The 16,009-nt window shown below is 43.2% G+C and overlaps 1 protein-coding gene across 2 annotated transcripts in view; it reads left to right on the forward strand.

Moving 5' to 3' along the window:
- The window catches only part of MRPL58 (mitochondrial ribosomal protein L58), a 53,825-nt gene that overhangs the window by 21,881 nt on the left and 15,935 nt on the right, over positions 1-16,009 (forward strand). For both annotated transcript variants that reach the window (XM_069200107.1, XM_069200108.1), the window contains exon 4: positions 15,807-15,889. In XM_069200107.1, coding sequence (XP_069056208.1) covers positions 15,807-15,889 — 83 coding nt within the window. The remainder of the gene's footprint in view (positions 1-15,806; positions 15,890-16,009) is intronic.

Consider the following 16,009-nt stretch of genomic DNA (forward strand, 5'->3'; position numbering starts at 1 on the left):
ACTGTCCTGGTAGGTTTTAACAAACCTGGTCTTACTGACAACTGTGCCTTGCTGAGCTTCACCTAATTTATGATTTGTCTCACTCATGAAGTTGGGCATACCTTAGAGGAAACCTTTTCCTGCTATAATGGCATCCATTTCATAAAGCTATGGCCTGTAGTCTAGCCAAACCAGGAATTAATATTTTTTAATAGGTTCCGGTTCTTTCATAGACCAGTCAACCATGATGTTAGGTACATAGAGAGCGAGCTAGAAGTCAGATCATACAAGAGAAGCTGGATTAGATTTTTACCCTGCTGCCTTCCTTTAAGAAAAACAGTGATCCCAATTTCCTATATTTACAGTACAAACTTTGAGTGGAACTACCATGTCAACTTTGTTGCAAAAACACAATCCGCACCCTGGTTCACAGACTGAGAAGTCAAACAAAGGAAACAAAAACATGGTAGAGAAGCTATGATTCTGAATCAAAACTGATTCATCACTTTGAATTCCTAACCGTTAAGACCAATAGAAAAATAAAATAACAAGTATGGTAAATTTTAAGAAGTCTTTATTGTTGTTGAGTCGCTGGCAAATCACATCTGCAAGCTGATTTCAAGCCTCCGACCACGCCAGTTTTGGGAAGGATAATACAGTGCTATAGCAGATTTTTTCTGAATAAAGTTGTTTATATTCGTCAGACTATCACATTAAACCCTCTGCTACCTATTATTCTGATTCAGAGGGACTGTCCATCTATTTGGGCCTATTGAAGGCTGTCTTTCGGAGTTGGACTCTCTGACAGTGGATAATGCTGGAGTACTGGTTTTCCCAGTTAAATCTTGTTCTCCCTTGGGAAACTCATGTGCAGATTCTACATCAAGCATCAGATATGTTTGCCTCTATACTGAACCCTTTCTGCAGTCCATCTTTTCCCTCACCAGCTGTCCTGGGAAGCAAGTTGTGATTACTCCTTTATTAAAAAAAATAAAGAAGTCTGCTGCCCGTAAGGGTTTGAGCTATTTCAGTCTTAATGCTCTTTGCCTAGTTCCCACCAAAATCCTTGAAAAACATGTGCAACCAAACTGTCAGCGTTCATAAATAAGTAATCTTGCCCCAACTTAGTCAGGATTTAGCCAGTCACACATCACCAAATCTGCATTTCTGTCAATTATTGAAATACGCTGGATGCTAGACAAAGGCATCAGAGTGGCTCTTAATTTATCGGACCTCCTTGCAGCCTTAAATACATCTTCATATGAAATCTTGATAAGGCTGCAGGAGGCAGGGATCAGGAGCAGGGCACTTACAAGGATTAAATCCTCTGTGTAGGACAGAAATTTAGCGATCAGAATGTCCAAGTTTTTTTTCAAGCCTGAGACATTGAGTGCGGTGTTGATCATCTTTAAGCCCTACACTATTTGACATGTACATAGCCCCTCTTGCTCAGGTGGTCAGTTCATTCGGTTTCACCTTTATGACTTATGACAAACAGCTGGCTTTTTACCTGGAACATGTAGGGAGTCTCATGAATGAGCTGTTTATAGCTTCTTTGACTTAAGCTAAACTCTTAAAAATAGTAATATTATTTTGGGGTGGATTACTTGAGGTTTGGCCCATGCGATGGGGACCCATGCAGCTTGGAGCATTACCCACCCCAGTCAAGGTGATAAAATATCTGGTAGTCTGTGTACAATTCACTTTCATTCAAGGTACACATTAACGGAATCACATTTTCCTGTTTGTCATACAAGGCTGCTCCCCAAACTTTGGCTGCTCCTAACTGTTGCCTATCAATGAGAAGAGGTACAACTTACTATTCATGCAAAGCTTTACTATTGGAGTGCTCTATTTGTAGGTCTTCCAAAGTATTTGTTGGCAAAACTGCTGTTACAGAGCTTGATAGCATGAACTTTCCTATCCCTGACTAGAAGGACTCTGACTTCTTCAGTTTTTAGCTTGTTGAGCTCCTTAACATTGCCATTAATTAACAGATCATATTCGAAAGTATGCATTACTTATTGGGGTCTCACAGCACACACAACCTGAATACTTACAAGCAAAACATTGGTGCTGTTCTTCACCAGTGAGCCTCCATCTTTCGCTTTGCCAGAGCTTCCAGTTTTAAAAAATGCAGAGAAGGTGGGCGCTCATTCTTCCTTAAGACCCTTCACATTCCCAGTTGTTGATTTACTATAATTGTGCTTTAAAATACCAGTGTTAACCAACCTGTTACCCAACATGTCATGTAACTTTTAGATGCTAACTTTACCATCCTTCACCAATTACAAGCAGATGACTGCCTTGTAGTAAAAGGCAGCATGGAATGTGTCAAATATGTGAATGAAACAATAATGTAAGACTGTACCTTAGAACGTGTACCCCCTTTTAACTGGGAGAAGAAATAGGGACCATCTGGTGCTTGGTTTTACCACAAGAATCAAGATACACAGTGTTAAAAAAAAAAAAAAATCATATACAGGAGAGTTTTAAAGTAGCAGTCCAAACTGTGCTTTTGACTTCTAGATTCTGTTGGTGATCTCACACAGAAACGTGGAAATATGCCAAAAGACTGCAAGACACGTTGACAGCCTGAGAAAATAATCTGGAATCTTCATTGGTGGCATGGATGCACTCCAAATCCACAGCCAATATATTGAAACATGATAAAAAGTCAGATATTGAAGGGGGAAAAAAGGTAGAATTATTTGTTTTTAGGAGTTAATTTATTTGGGTTTGCACAATACAAGACCAATATCTGGGAGGGGGGGGGGGGGCTTCTGAAATCTGAACATGGGTGGGCATTTGCTGAAATGTGTGCCAGTAAATTTAACTTGGCAGAAAATCCTAAAAGAATGCCTAATAATACATTTTGTTCTCATTTTAATTTGTTGAAACATCTTGAATGAAACTGAGTGAAGTTCAGGATATTTTTTTGCAAAGTCTATAGAAATAAGATGGCCATTGTGTGTGCACTTTTTTTCTCTACACAGAATAAAAGTGCATTTTTCTAGCTACAGGATAGCGGTTTACGTTTTCATATTTTTTTTTTTAACCTGATTGGATTGTTTTCCCCTCATGAACTTTAAGAGAAGTTACAAGTTTTCGGTAGATTTAGCGGTTAGCCAAGAATAAGATGCCAGTGGCAGAACAGTAATATATTAAGGTTTGTTGGATCCCCGGAGACTCGTTGGCTGTTGTCCTCTTACACTATTTGAGAATCACACTTTTAAAGTTTTGCCTGCGTAGCACTTGCACTGTGCTAGCAAAGTTTTTTATTTGCAAATAAAAACAAAACCGTAAAAGGGGCTTAGAACCCCCCCTTACTTAAACTTACCATTGGTTTAGTCCAACATTCTAATTTACGTGCTTCTCATTGTCCCGCACGTCGTTCTCTTTCTATTCCGCTTTTGCCATCCTTGCCTAGCTTGTACCAAGTACAGCTTCTGGGCACTGGCCACTGGCTAGTGGTCAGTGTTCTTCCACTGCCTACATACCCTACACACCCTAAAGTTCTTTTTTTGTTATGTACCTTTGAGTACTCCATGCAAGTGCATCTTTAGGCAGTCTTCTCTTCACCCCGCTGCTCTTCCCACATCGTTCCTTTCAGATCTGATGTCCTTGTTAATTCTCGTTTTATTTTGTGCCTTAAAATGTGCATATCTGAGCACAAACTACCTGGACTAAGTTCCCTGTTCATGACCTGTTAGACTATGCTTTGGTACTATCAAACTAATAATCAATGTATGCCTCAATTGGCTTTCCCAATGCCTTTTTATGTCCAGTATAGTCACACAAGTTAAACCTGTGACTTCTGATGCACATATACAGCAACTCAAACAATGAGGGTTTGCTTGGTGCACGAGTGGTGGCCTGACTTTGGTTTAGGGTGCCATTTTAGCAGCTTCAGCCCTCACTTTAAGACCTGTGCTCAAAATAACTGCCCAACACCAACGAAGAAGGAAAACCAGTGCTGCTGGCATTGCCACAAAACAGGAAAAAAAGGGCCTTAAAGGTACCCTTTTTCCCGTTTGCTAAATGTTGTCATAGTACATTAATATTTACGTAATGCGCACAATAGTTGTTCCATTCCCTGTTGTGCAAAAAACATTCAAATGTTTAGTACCAGAGCAAACTTTGCATAATCGAAGCCCCAGCTCGCGCAGAGCATGCAGCCACTTTTCATTGACTTAGATGCAAATGTTCCTACAAGTGTGACACACACACCCTGTGAACATTCCCCTCTTGCTGAGGTTATCTTTACATAAAATGACACCCTAATTGATATTGGAACCTGTTATACCGAGAACAGGCCAGTCTGTATGTATCTGCTCATGTTATTGCTGTAATGAGTATTCTTGCCTCCTTGCCCAACGCTGTGGCCCTCTTTCTTTTCTCACAAGGTCATAGAATCTGTCAGGGTCCGCATACACCCCAAACCTAAACTTTGCCTTCCGTGATGCCTCTCAGTGTCCTGTCTGCAGCGAATGTCACATCCACAACATACACTTGGGCATGTGATACTAGGACACACATTGAGCATGAACATTGATGAGGCTGGCTGTTCCTGATGGTGTTGGGCCGGGCCTGCATGTGGGGTGGGTAACCGCAGAGAGGGGTCCTTGCATTCCAAATAAAGTTAAGAGCATTATGGAGGTTGTCCAGGTTTCTGTCATTGGTGCCAGATTAACATTTGAAAAAGACTCTCATGGGAAGTTGATGTAATCTCAGTAAAATGTAGGAGGTAGACAAAGAGCAAGAATACAGCAATATCCTGGCTGATATCCATCTTCTGTGTTTTGGGGGGAGCAATGTTTTTGCTCCAGATGTTTTCATTTGTTATGCTTCCATTTCCTTATAGATAGGCATTCATTTTCTCTTACCAGTTGCAGGACCCGATTTAAAAAAAAAAAAATAATAATAATAAAAAAATAGGAAAACAATAACTCACTTGTGACTGCAGTTATCCAGGATTGGTATCTTTCATAGATTCACATGTTTGAATCATTCTACATCGATGAAGGGGATTCCCACGGTACCTTAGAAAGCAGTATGTAAAATTCACATGGGCTATAATGGCAGCAGTCATCCATTAAATAACCTACCTGTGTCCTTTTGAAAAAAGAACCAAACTTGACCCATGACCAATCAGGCACCAGCACCCTCTAGAATAATCCAGAGAGAGGCTCTCTCCCTCAGATTTTTGAGCACAAGAGTGAAGTACACACTGAGGTAAAAGGTGAGTCTCGAAGGTAGGTAACTTGTTTTCTTATCCAGTATTGGATCTTTCATAGATTCACGTGCTTTAATCAGAATAGCAAGCAGTACTTAAAGCAAGTATTGAAACCTTAGTTGAATGGTGGGTGAATAGAAAAAAAATCAGTTCATAGTAGTCTCTAAGAGGAATACAATAACTATGCACTATTGTATAGCTGTGTGTGTGTGTGTGTATATATATAACACATACACACATACCATGTTGAACCACAGAAGTACAAGAAGCACTAGAGCAGCATGATAACCGGTTACATAAAAAAAATAACAAAACTCACCTTACTGAAATAGATAGCGCAGCAACCACTGTCCTACTGCTGAATCGCTGCTGTGTGCAGACTCCAAAAGTAGTGCTGCGTGAAGGAATGGGTAGTCTTCCATGTCGCAGCCTGACCTATTGTATCCAATGATATGCCTGCAAAAAGAGCAGCTGAGGTTGACACTGCCCTCATGGGATGCACCTTAGGTTTCTTGGTCAGTGGTTTGCCAGCTTCAGTGTGGTAGAACTGAATAGTTTGTGAAATCCACCTTGCTATTGTTAGTTTCCTTACAGGAGCTCCACTAGCTACTTGATGTAGGAGACTAATAATTCATCTGTTAGCTGCTTCATGCAGTGGAGATAAAACTTGAGTCCTTGTTTTATGTCTAGAGAATGTAGAGCTCTTTCAGCCAGTGTAGTTGGGTTTAGAAAGAATGTTCGCAGGATGATGGGTTCGTTAAGATGGAACTGAGATGGAACCTTCGGGATGTATTTTGGATTTGTTCTGAGAAGTACAAAGTCAGTTGTGAAATGCAGGAATGCTTCCTGAATCGTTAAAGCTTGTATGTCACTAACTCTTCTGATAGAGGTGAGCGAAAGAACAGTAGCGACCTTCCATTTGAGATATTTTAGCTCAGCTTTATGTATTGGCTTGAATAGAGATTTCATTAGCTAAGCGAGAACAATTTTGAGATAACACTCCGGAGGAGGTGGTCGCACAGGAGGGAAAATATGAAATAACCCTTTCATAGACTATTTGATGAGCCTGACAGAACAAAGAAGTCTTACTTGCACCACTTCAGTATCTTAAGATTGCCGCCAGGTGGGCTTTCACGGAAACAGACCAGCCTGGATTTGGTAAGTGAGAGGAGATAAGGCATGATTTGCTCAGGCAAAGCATGGAATGGATGCACCAAGCACAGAATCTCTTCCACTTCAGCCTGTAAGTCTTGTTAGTACTTTCGGCTGTTGCTCTGGAGAGTATCTCTCTACATTCGTGATCGATATTCATGTTTTCGAATTCATTGAACTCAGGAGCCATACATGCAACGGGAGAGAGAAGCTGGTTTCGGATGCAATATCTGCCCTTGGTTTTTCGACAATAGTGTTCACTTCTAGGAAAGTGGAATGGGTTTGGTCACAGACATGAAAATCATCTCCATGAACCAGTGTTGTCTGGGCAATTTGGGAGCTATTAAAATGAGTTGACAGTGTTCCATTTTCATTTCCCTGGTTTTCAGTGGAAAAGGGGGGAAAAGTATGGAAAGATCCCAAACCATCGCATCAAAAGGGCATTACCCATGATCCCGGGAGTGGGTATCGACTGGCGTAAAACTGGCATTTGACGTTCTCTCTTCTAACAAAGATCTAGAGCTGGTTGACCCCAACACGAGAATATCTTGCTCACCTCCTGTTGATCCAGCTCCCACTTGTGGCAAATGTTTGTCCTGCTGAGCATGTCTGCGAGAAGATTGTTGATGCCAGACATGTCTTCTGCCCTGAGAGAAATGTTGTTCAATGTTAGCTAGTCCCAGAGAAGTTGAACTTCTTGTCGACAGGATAGAGATCATGTTCCTCCCTGTTTGTTTATATAGTACATGATGGTCATGTTGTCCGTGCGGACCAGCACTGACAAACCTAAGATCCATGGAAGAAAGACTTTTATTGTGAGAAAAACTGCTTTCAGTCCTGTAAATGACCACCCTAGCCCGCGACAGAAGCGTCCGTAGTAATGATTAAGTCTGTGACTGTGTAAGGAAATGCCTCCTAGGCATGGTTACCCCCTGACTTTTTGCCTTTGCTGATGCTATGTTTTGAATTGAAAGTGTGCTGAGGCCTGCTAACCAGGCCCCAGCACCAGTGTTCTTTCCCTAACCTGTACTTTTGTATCCACAATTGGCACACCCTGGCATCCATGTAAGTCCCTTGTAACTGGTACCTCTGGTACCAAGGGCCCTGCTGCCAGGGAAGGTCTCTAATGGCTGCAGCATGTCTTATGCCACCCTGGAGACCCCTCACTCAGCACAGACACACTGCTTGCCAGCTTGTGTGTGCTGGTGAGAACAAAATGAGTAAGTCGACATGGCACTCCCCTCAGGGTGCCATGCCAGCCTCTCACTGCCTATGCAAGTATAGATAAGTCACCCCTCTAGCAGGCCTTACAGCCCTAAGGTAGGGTGCACTATACCATAGGTGAGGGCACCAGTGCATGAGCACTGTGCCCCTACAGTGTCTAAACAAAACCTTAGACATTGTAAGTGCAGGGTAGCCATAAGAGTATATGGTCTGGGAGTTTGTCAAACACGAACTCCACAGCACCATAATGGCTACACTGAAAACTGGGAAGTTTGGTATCAAACTTCTCAGCACAATAAATGCACACTGATGCCAGTGTACATTTTATTGTGAAATACACCCCAGAGGGCACCTTAGAGGTGCCCCCTGAAACCTTAACCGACTATCTATGTAGGCTGACTGGTTCTAGCAGCCTGCCACAACCGAGGCATGTTGCTGGCCCCATGGGGAGAGTGCCTTTGTCACTCTGAGGCCAGTAACAAAGCCTGCACTGGGTGGAGATGCTAACACCTCCCCCAGGCAGGAGCTGTAACACCTGGCGGTGAGCATCAAAGGCTCACCCCCTTTGTTCCAGCACCACAGGGCACTCCAGCTAGTGGAGTTGCCCGCCCCCTCCGGCCACGGCCCCACTTTTGGCGGCAAGGCCGGAGGAAATAACGAGGATAACAAGGAGGAGTCACTGGCCAGTCAGGACAGCCCCTAAGGTGTCTTGAGCTGAAGTGACTCTAACTTTTAGAAATCCTCCATCTTGCAGATGGAAGATTCCCCCCAATAGGGGTAGGAATGTGACCCCCTCCCCTTGGGAGGAGGCACAAAGAGGGTGTACCCACCCTCAGGGCTAGTAGCCATTGGCTACTAACCCCCCAGACCTAAACACGCCCTTAAATTTAGTATTTAAGGGCTCCCCTGAACCTAAGAATTTTGATTCCTGCAACTACAAGAAGAAGAGGACTGCTGAGCTGAAAGACCCCTGCAGAAGAAGAAAAGAAGACACCAACTGCTTTGGCCCCAGACCTACCGGCCTGTCTCCTGCCTTCTAAAGAAACCTGCTCCAGCGACGCTTTCCCCAGGACCAGCGACCTCTGAATCCTCAGAGGACTGCCCTGCTTCAAGAGGAACAAGAAACTCCTGAGGACAGCGGCCCTGTTCCAAAAAGACTGCAACTTTGTTACAAAGGAGCAGATTTAAAGGCCCCTGCAAATCCCTGCAAATCCCCGCAAGAAGCGTGAGACTTGCAACACTGCACCCGGCGACCCCGACTCGACTGGTGGAGAAACAACGCTACAGGGAGGACCCCCGGCGACTCAAAGACTGTGAGTAACCAAAGTTGTCCCCCCTAAGCCCCCACAGCGACGCCTGCAGAGGGAATCCCGAGGCTCCCCCTGACCGCGACTGCCTGACTCTAAAATCCTGACGGCTGGAAAAGACCCTGCACCCGCAGCACCTGAAGGATCGGAACTCCAGTGCAGGAGCGACCCCCAGGAGGCCCTCTCCCTTGCCCAGGTGGTGGCTACCCCGAGGAGCCCCCCCCCCTTGCCTGCCTGCACCGCGGAAGAGACCCCTTGGTCTCTCATTGAAAACAATTGGAAACCCGACGCGTGTTTGCACACTGCACCCGGCCACCCCCACGCTGCTGAGGGTGTACTTTTTGTGCTGACCTGTGTCCCCCCCCCCCCCCCCCCCCCCCCCCGGTGCCCTACAAAACCCCCCTGGTCTGCCCTTTGAAGACGCGGGTACTTACCTGCAGGCAGACTGGAACCGGGGCACCCCCTTACCTCCATTGAAGCTTATGTGTTTTGGGCACCTCTTTGACCTCTGCACCTGACCGGCCCTGAGCTGCTGGTGTGGTGACTTTGGGGTTGCTCTGAACCCCCAACGGTGGGCTACCTTGGACCCCAATTTGAACCCCGTAGGTGGTTTGCAAGAACTAACAATAACTTACCTCCCCAGGAACTGTTGAAAATTGCACTAAGTGTCCACTTTTAAAACCGCTAAATGTGTTCTATGTAAAAAGTATATATGCTATTGTGATTATTAGTTCCTAGAGTACTTACCTGCAATACCTTTCAAATGAGATATTACGTGTAGAATTTGAACCTGTGGTTCTTAAAATAAACTAAGAAAATATATTTTTCTATACAAAAACCTATTGGCTGGAATTGTCTCTGAGTATGTGTTCCACATTTATTGCCTGTGTGTATGTACAACAAATGCTTAACACTACTCCTTTGATAAGCCTACTGCTCGACCACACTACCACAAAATAGAGCATTAGTATTATCTCTTTTTGCCACTATCTTACCTCTAAGGGGAACCCTTGGACTCTGTGCATGCTATTTCTTACTTTGAAATAGCACATACAGAGCCAACTTCCTACAGACTGTGACCAGGAATGTTGAACTCTGGGAAACGTGATTGCTGTGAGACCACCACTGCAATGCCTTTATTATTCTTGGTGTAACAGTGATTAATTTCTTGAAGGATCCTTGATACTGAGTTCACTGGAGCTGGAGTTCTTCCTGAAGTGGTCTCATTTTTAGCTATGTGAGAGGCATTATGTTTATTGATGAGGAAATCATCCCTAGCAGCAACATGAAGAGCCTCACAGAAACAGACTGTTTTTTGGGGTTCATTAAAGCCATGGTGGCTAATCTTTGCTGTCTATCTTTTGAGAGATAGGCTTTGTTTTTGACTATCAATCTTTGCATCCATAACTATCATCTTGTGTGATGGAGAGAGAGCTGATTTTTGGTGATTCACTACTCCAGATTGTGGAATAACGTCAAACAGGCGTTGGTGGCCTGAGAACCCTGCTGTGATGTTGGCACTTTGAGCAGCCAATCGTCCAGATAAGGGAAAGACTTAGAAGCCTTGCTTGTGAAGTTGCGCTGGCACTGGTGCAAGGCATTTCGTAAAGATACAGGGTGCTGATTTCAACCTGAAAGGTAGAACCCCAAACTGATAATGGATACTGGCAATGGTAAAGGAGAGGTACTTGAGATGCGAGGGATGAACCTGAATGTTAAAGTAGACATCTTGGAGATCTAGTGATGTCATTCAATCTCTGCTGTCGAAGGTGTAGGATGTCTGAGAGGGTTATCATCCGGAAGTATTGTTTGCGCAGAAACTTGTTTAACTGTGTAAAATCTAAAATTGGCCTCCATTCTCCTGCATTTATTTCTCACCAAAAAGTCAGGAGTAAAAACCTAGGCCTTTCTGATGAGCAGGAACCCTTCTCTGTTACCCCTTTGGAAAAAATTAGAGTAACTTCCCGTTTCATTAAGTGAAGGTGAGGTGGATGTGCTCCTTTCAGAGGATGATTTAGAGGTTTCTGCTCCAGTGTGTGAACGGAAGACACTATGTCCAACACCCATCTGTCTGATGTTTTCTTCCATGAATGCAAGTAATGGGAGATGTTTGCACCAACTTGTTTGCGGTGAGGGGAAGAAATTGAAGCCAGTACCCAATGGAAATTATAGTTTGCGCCCAGTGTCTCAACCTCGGGAGGGCTGTTTCTGCCTGCCTTCTTGTCTGTTGTATGCTGCAGTTGACGATAGGTCTGATGATTTGTAGACCTGAACTGCGCTGGAAGCTGCTGTTGTCTGTGGTAACCACCTCCGTCGGACCCCTGCCCCAGCTCTTCGAAAGTGCACTCTTGTATATTGCAGAGAACCGAGAAATTTAGCAGTATCCGTGTCCGTTCTAATTGCACATCTATGTGCTTGCCAAACAAACTCTGTTATAGGCCTAAAATTCTGGACTGTACCTCTGGTTCAAACGGGGTGGACTACTGCCATTTCTGACGGCTAATACTGCTGCTTCAGCAAGCTGTCGAAAACCTGTAGACGCAATGCCTTCAGTGCAGTCAGTTATTTCTGCGGAAGTCCGTTCTCCCTCCTGTTATATCTTCTTAGAATCCAGTTGTTTATCTTCCGGAATGAGGTCAAGGTAAGCACTCCCATCAGACCACATTTGTTGGTCACAGCAACCTAAAATTGCAAAGGTATTCGCTTCCCGGACAGTAATGGCTGACATAAGGGAGAATCTCTTTCCAGTATTGTCCAAATGTCTCCCTTATCCGGTGGGGCTGTGAATGGGTGGACAGACTTCTGGAGCACCTTTAAGCAACTTGCGAAACCACCGAGTCCTGTTTTGGATGACCTATCAAGCATGCTGGAGAGTCCTCCGTAGCCTTTTTTTTTTTTTTTTTTTTTTTTTGAGACGAGGTGCAACTGGTGACACTGTTGCTGGGATTTTCATTATTTTCAGTCCCTCATTCCATATATAGTCAATAATACGGATGGATCTTGCAAATGTTCCGGCCTGTTCTTTGAAATCATGCAAAAAACAATCTGAATGTGAGACAGATGTTGGTAGATGGAAGTGCGTGACAGCTCTGTCCATGAGATTGTGGAACCTTCCGAAATCCTCAGGTGGAGAATCTGATGGATGAGGAAGGGGTGGCAATGGTGTAGGTGCCAGATAATTATCCCACTCATCTTGAACATGCTGAGGAGTAATAATCTTTCCCTCTTCTCTCTCTTCTCCAGGGGCGGTATCGCCATCTCTGGAATGAATGGCTATTGCAAATGTTGATGTTAGCCTAGGACTTATAGGAGGTGGAGGCAAACTTCTAAGGGTAGCTGGAGCAGGTAGGTGTGGTTGCGCAGGTTGGTGTGTTGTGTCCGAGGTAGGATCGGGAAACCTTTGTTTATAGTCTTGCAGCATGTCTTGAAGGTCTTGAATGAGAGACACAGCATCTGAATGGTATTGAGTGGCTGGGGGCATGGTTCATAATGCCTGCCGTGGGGAGTATAATAAGCTTCATAATCCTGTTGATCATATTCATCGTCGTCATCCTGGTATTTAACATACAACTCTGATGGATTGTACGCCCCCCCAAATAGACCCTCTTCTTCAGAGTCTTCCCAGTCCAAGAGGTGGCTTGCTTGTAGATGTATGCTCAGGATGCAATGTAGGCCTTGTCACTTTCGTAACTTTTGTGGTGGTACTAGGATCAGTGTGATCTGAATTGGTGGAGGCAGTAGTGTATTATGGCATCGGTATTTCTTTTACCAGTGCCGTCGTTGTTGACATTGTCTGGTATAGTGGTTGACAGTGGCTCAGTTGACGATGGTGGCGCCGTCGTCGATGCAGTTGGCGGCGGCAAAGTAGTTGATGGTGTTGTCAACAATGATTTTGTTGACAGAGGTCTCATCAACTGTATCTTGGGGGATGAGCGTGACTCATCAGACTGCAGCCAGTGAAGCTGTTTTCATAGACGCTTCAGACATCCGCTTCGTCGACAGAGGTTTTTTCTTCATTAGTGGCGATGTCAAATCCACTGTTTCAGAATGACCTGACCCACCAATCGTCGTCGCTGGTATTGATATCCATATAGCCATCATTGATGATGTGAGCAACGACGATAGTCTCACTGACGAAGTGGTGCCTACCGTCCCTGTGGTGGTTGTCACCGACGGTGGTGTCTTTGTCTGGACCGTTGCTTTTTTTTTTTTTTTTTTGGTGCGTTGACGGCTCAGAAGAAGAATGATGATGATGAGTCTCCTTTTTCTTAGAATAAGGGCTAGAGGTCTGTCTGGAGGCTTACCCAGTGGAGAGTAGATGTGATTTCTCGTTTGAGGGATCTTCATGGTGACTTTTAGTAGTCTCCCTGCTCTCCTCAGAATGCCCCAGGTCAGCAGAGCTTGACCTTTTCTGGGATCTTGAAGGATTCACGGTCTTCACCTGAGGAACTGGTCTTTGCCTGTAGCCACAAAATAAGTCTGCTTTATCTGCCCCTCAGTCTTGGATGAAAAAGTACGACAGATTTTACAGCCTTTTGCTTGATGTTTAGGATATTGGCAGTCCTTATGAGGGTCATTAATATGAAGTCTTTTCCTGCCACAGGATCTACAAGGGGGAAAAGGGCCTTTTTTTAGAATGGTCGGACATCTCTTTGGATTGAAGGAAAGATTTCCACAGGAAAACACTGAGCAGAGCTCAGAGACTTCCTTCACATGACGTGTGGTAGGGTGCTGGCGTCTGGATAGCCTATGTCCTTTTGAAAAAAAGGAACCAAACTTGACCCATGACCAATTAATCGAAAACTGTCGCCATTATAGCCTATGTGATTCTTACATACTGCTTTCTAAGGTACAGTGAGAATCCTAATTATACGATGGGGAATGATTCAAGCATGTGAATCTATGAAAAATCCAAAACTGGATATATAAAAAAGAATCCCTTGTTCCTTTAATGTGCCTAGCAAAGTCAATAAGTTTTGCTTATGTGTGATCTATTGGCTTTGTCAATGTTTTTAAAACGTGTTGCACAGCAATGTGGGCTGATGTGCAACATGGCTTAAAATACAGGAAAAAACACCATTGCGAGGCCAGTGTCGACCACGTCATAGCAATATTATTGTTTTTGCTTTAAATCATGTTGCACAGCAATGTGATTGCTGCTGTGCAGCATGGCTAAAAAGTAGAGCTGTGTCACAGCACTTTTTTTCTGTTCCTGAAGCGCTGTTGAAAAGCAGCCTGCACTGCTGTGGAACATGTCTAAAATAATATTGACAAAGTCACATAAGCAAAACCTATTGGCTTTGCCAGTGCTTGTTTTAGAGAGATTTTAGTGATGTTGAGCAAGCAGGAGTCCAGTTTTTCAGAAATTTTATTGAAAATGTGTACCATGGTTTCATCAGTGTAGAGTGCAGATTATAGCAATGCAGTAGTCTTTTGGATGTATTCATATGTGTGTGAGCACAACCCAGTTCCATTTTTGAGAAGTTATTCATTGTATATGTTGATTAGGAAACAAAGATTTGCTGTATGATTTGTGGAGTTTTCTGGCAAAAATTCTACAATTTGTGTGCTTTTCATCTAGATGTGGAATAGTGACTATCTAGTCTGAAGTGTTTTTGCTATATGGACAGGTCATTTCTTTGCTTATTTCGTTTGGGCCTTGACAGAATTGGATATTGTTCACTGATATCTCAAGACACCTGGTGCATTTTTCAGACTGATTTTGTCAGAGTTGGGTTTCCAGAGCTTATAAGGTGTCGTTCTCAGCTGAGTCCTGCAGATAACCACTGTGCGTCCAAATGTTTGGAATGGATTGTTAAAGCTTTGGCCTCCTCATTACTCCCTCTACGTGTTAAGACATTATTTGGTTTTACTCACAGAAGTAATGTAAATTGGTTTAAGAAAAATAGCACATATAATGATAGAGTAAACATCACTACAATACCCTAAGGTCTGGGAGAGAGTTGGTAAGGTGGAAGTTGTTTGACTGTCTTTCGTAGTTTTAAATCCACATTTGGCCTTTGTTTCAAAGAGGTAGCTTTAGAGGTTTTGTTTGAAGATGTTGATTGAGTTGGCTACTCTCAGCTGAAAGGTTAGGATATTCCAATGAAACAGGAGAGCTATTTTTAACAGGTTGTAGTAGCTAGGAACCCGAAATATATTTTTGGTGACTTTTAGAGAATGTGATAAACTGGCATAAATAAAGAGTGAGTCAAATGTTTGACTCGTGCATTAATCAAAACGTACATATGTTGAGTAGATTTTGGTGGACTGTGAAGGTGGTGTAAAAAAAATGGTTCTATTTTTAAATATAAAAGCAAGGCAATAATGGTTTCCTAATAATTTTGACTAATACGTTTATTTTGGAAACATTTAACTACTAGTGTACCTTCAGCCATTTTTACATTGTTAAATTGTGACCACTGTAGATGAACGGAGACCGTTTTGGCACTTTTATTCTTACTCTGTAACAGTAACCAGCTGTTGTAATCTTGGGTATCTGTTCTATTTGGTAGCCAAAGGTTTATCAAGTGGGCTCAGTTTGGCAAGAAGTAAGTTAAGGCATATTTTGAGCACATATTTTCCATGTGACGAGCTGTAGAAATATGTTTTAAATGAGTTGTAATGTAAAGCGTATTTGTACTGGTTTTAGGAAATGACTCCTTGGGATGTCTGTAATGCACATTTAGGGAGAGAAGTTGTTTGCGGGGAAGTTTCCTACTTCAAAAATAGGAAAATAGAGTGTAATCTTGCCCACTTGACAACTCAAATATTTGTACGTAGCTAGTTTTTCACTCTCAAATGCATTGTGTTTTAATTAGTAAAACATAAACTTGTTTTCAAGCATAACCATGACTGCTACTGAGAAGTCTCGCAAGACCTAGACCTTTTTTTTTTCTTTTTTGCAGTTAATACAAAGGCAGAAATTCGCTTCCATCTGGCATCAGCAGACTGGATCTCTGAAGATGTGCGACTGAAAATAGCTGAAAAGGTATTGGTTAGCAAATCTAATAAGTTGTAACTTGAGGGGGTTAGAATGTGTATTTAAATTTGTGTTTAAGTAGAACTGTTTAGCAAAGCTCAGCTCTTTGAGCTACTTTTTTAATTTCCA

This window comes from Pleurodeles waltl, chromosome 7 (genome assembly GCF_031143425.1).
Source record: "Pleurodeles waltl isolate 20211129_DDA chromosome 7, aPleWal1.hap1.20221129, whole genome shotgun sequence".
Taxonomy (NCBI): Eukaryota; Metazoa; Chordata; class Amphibia; order Caudata; family Salamandridae; genus Pleurodeles; species Pleurodeles waltl.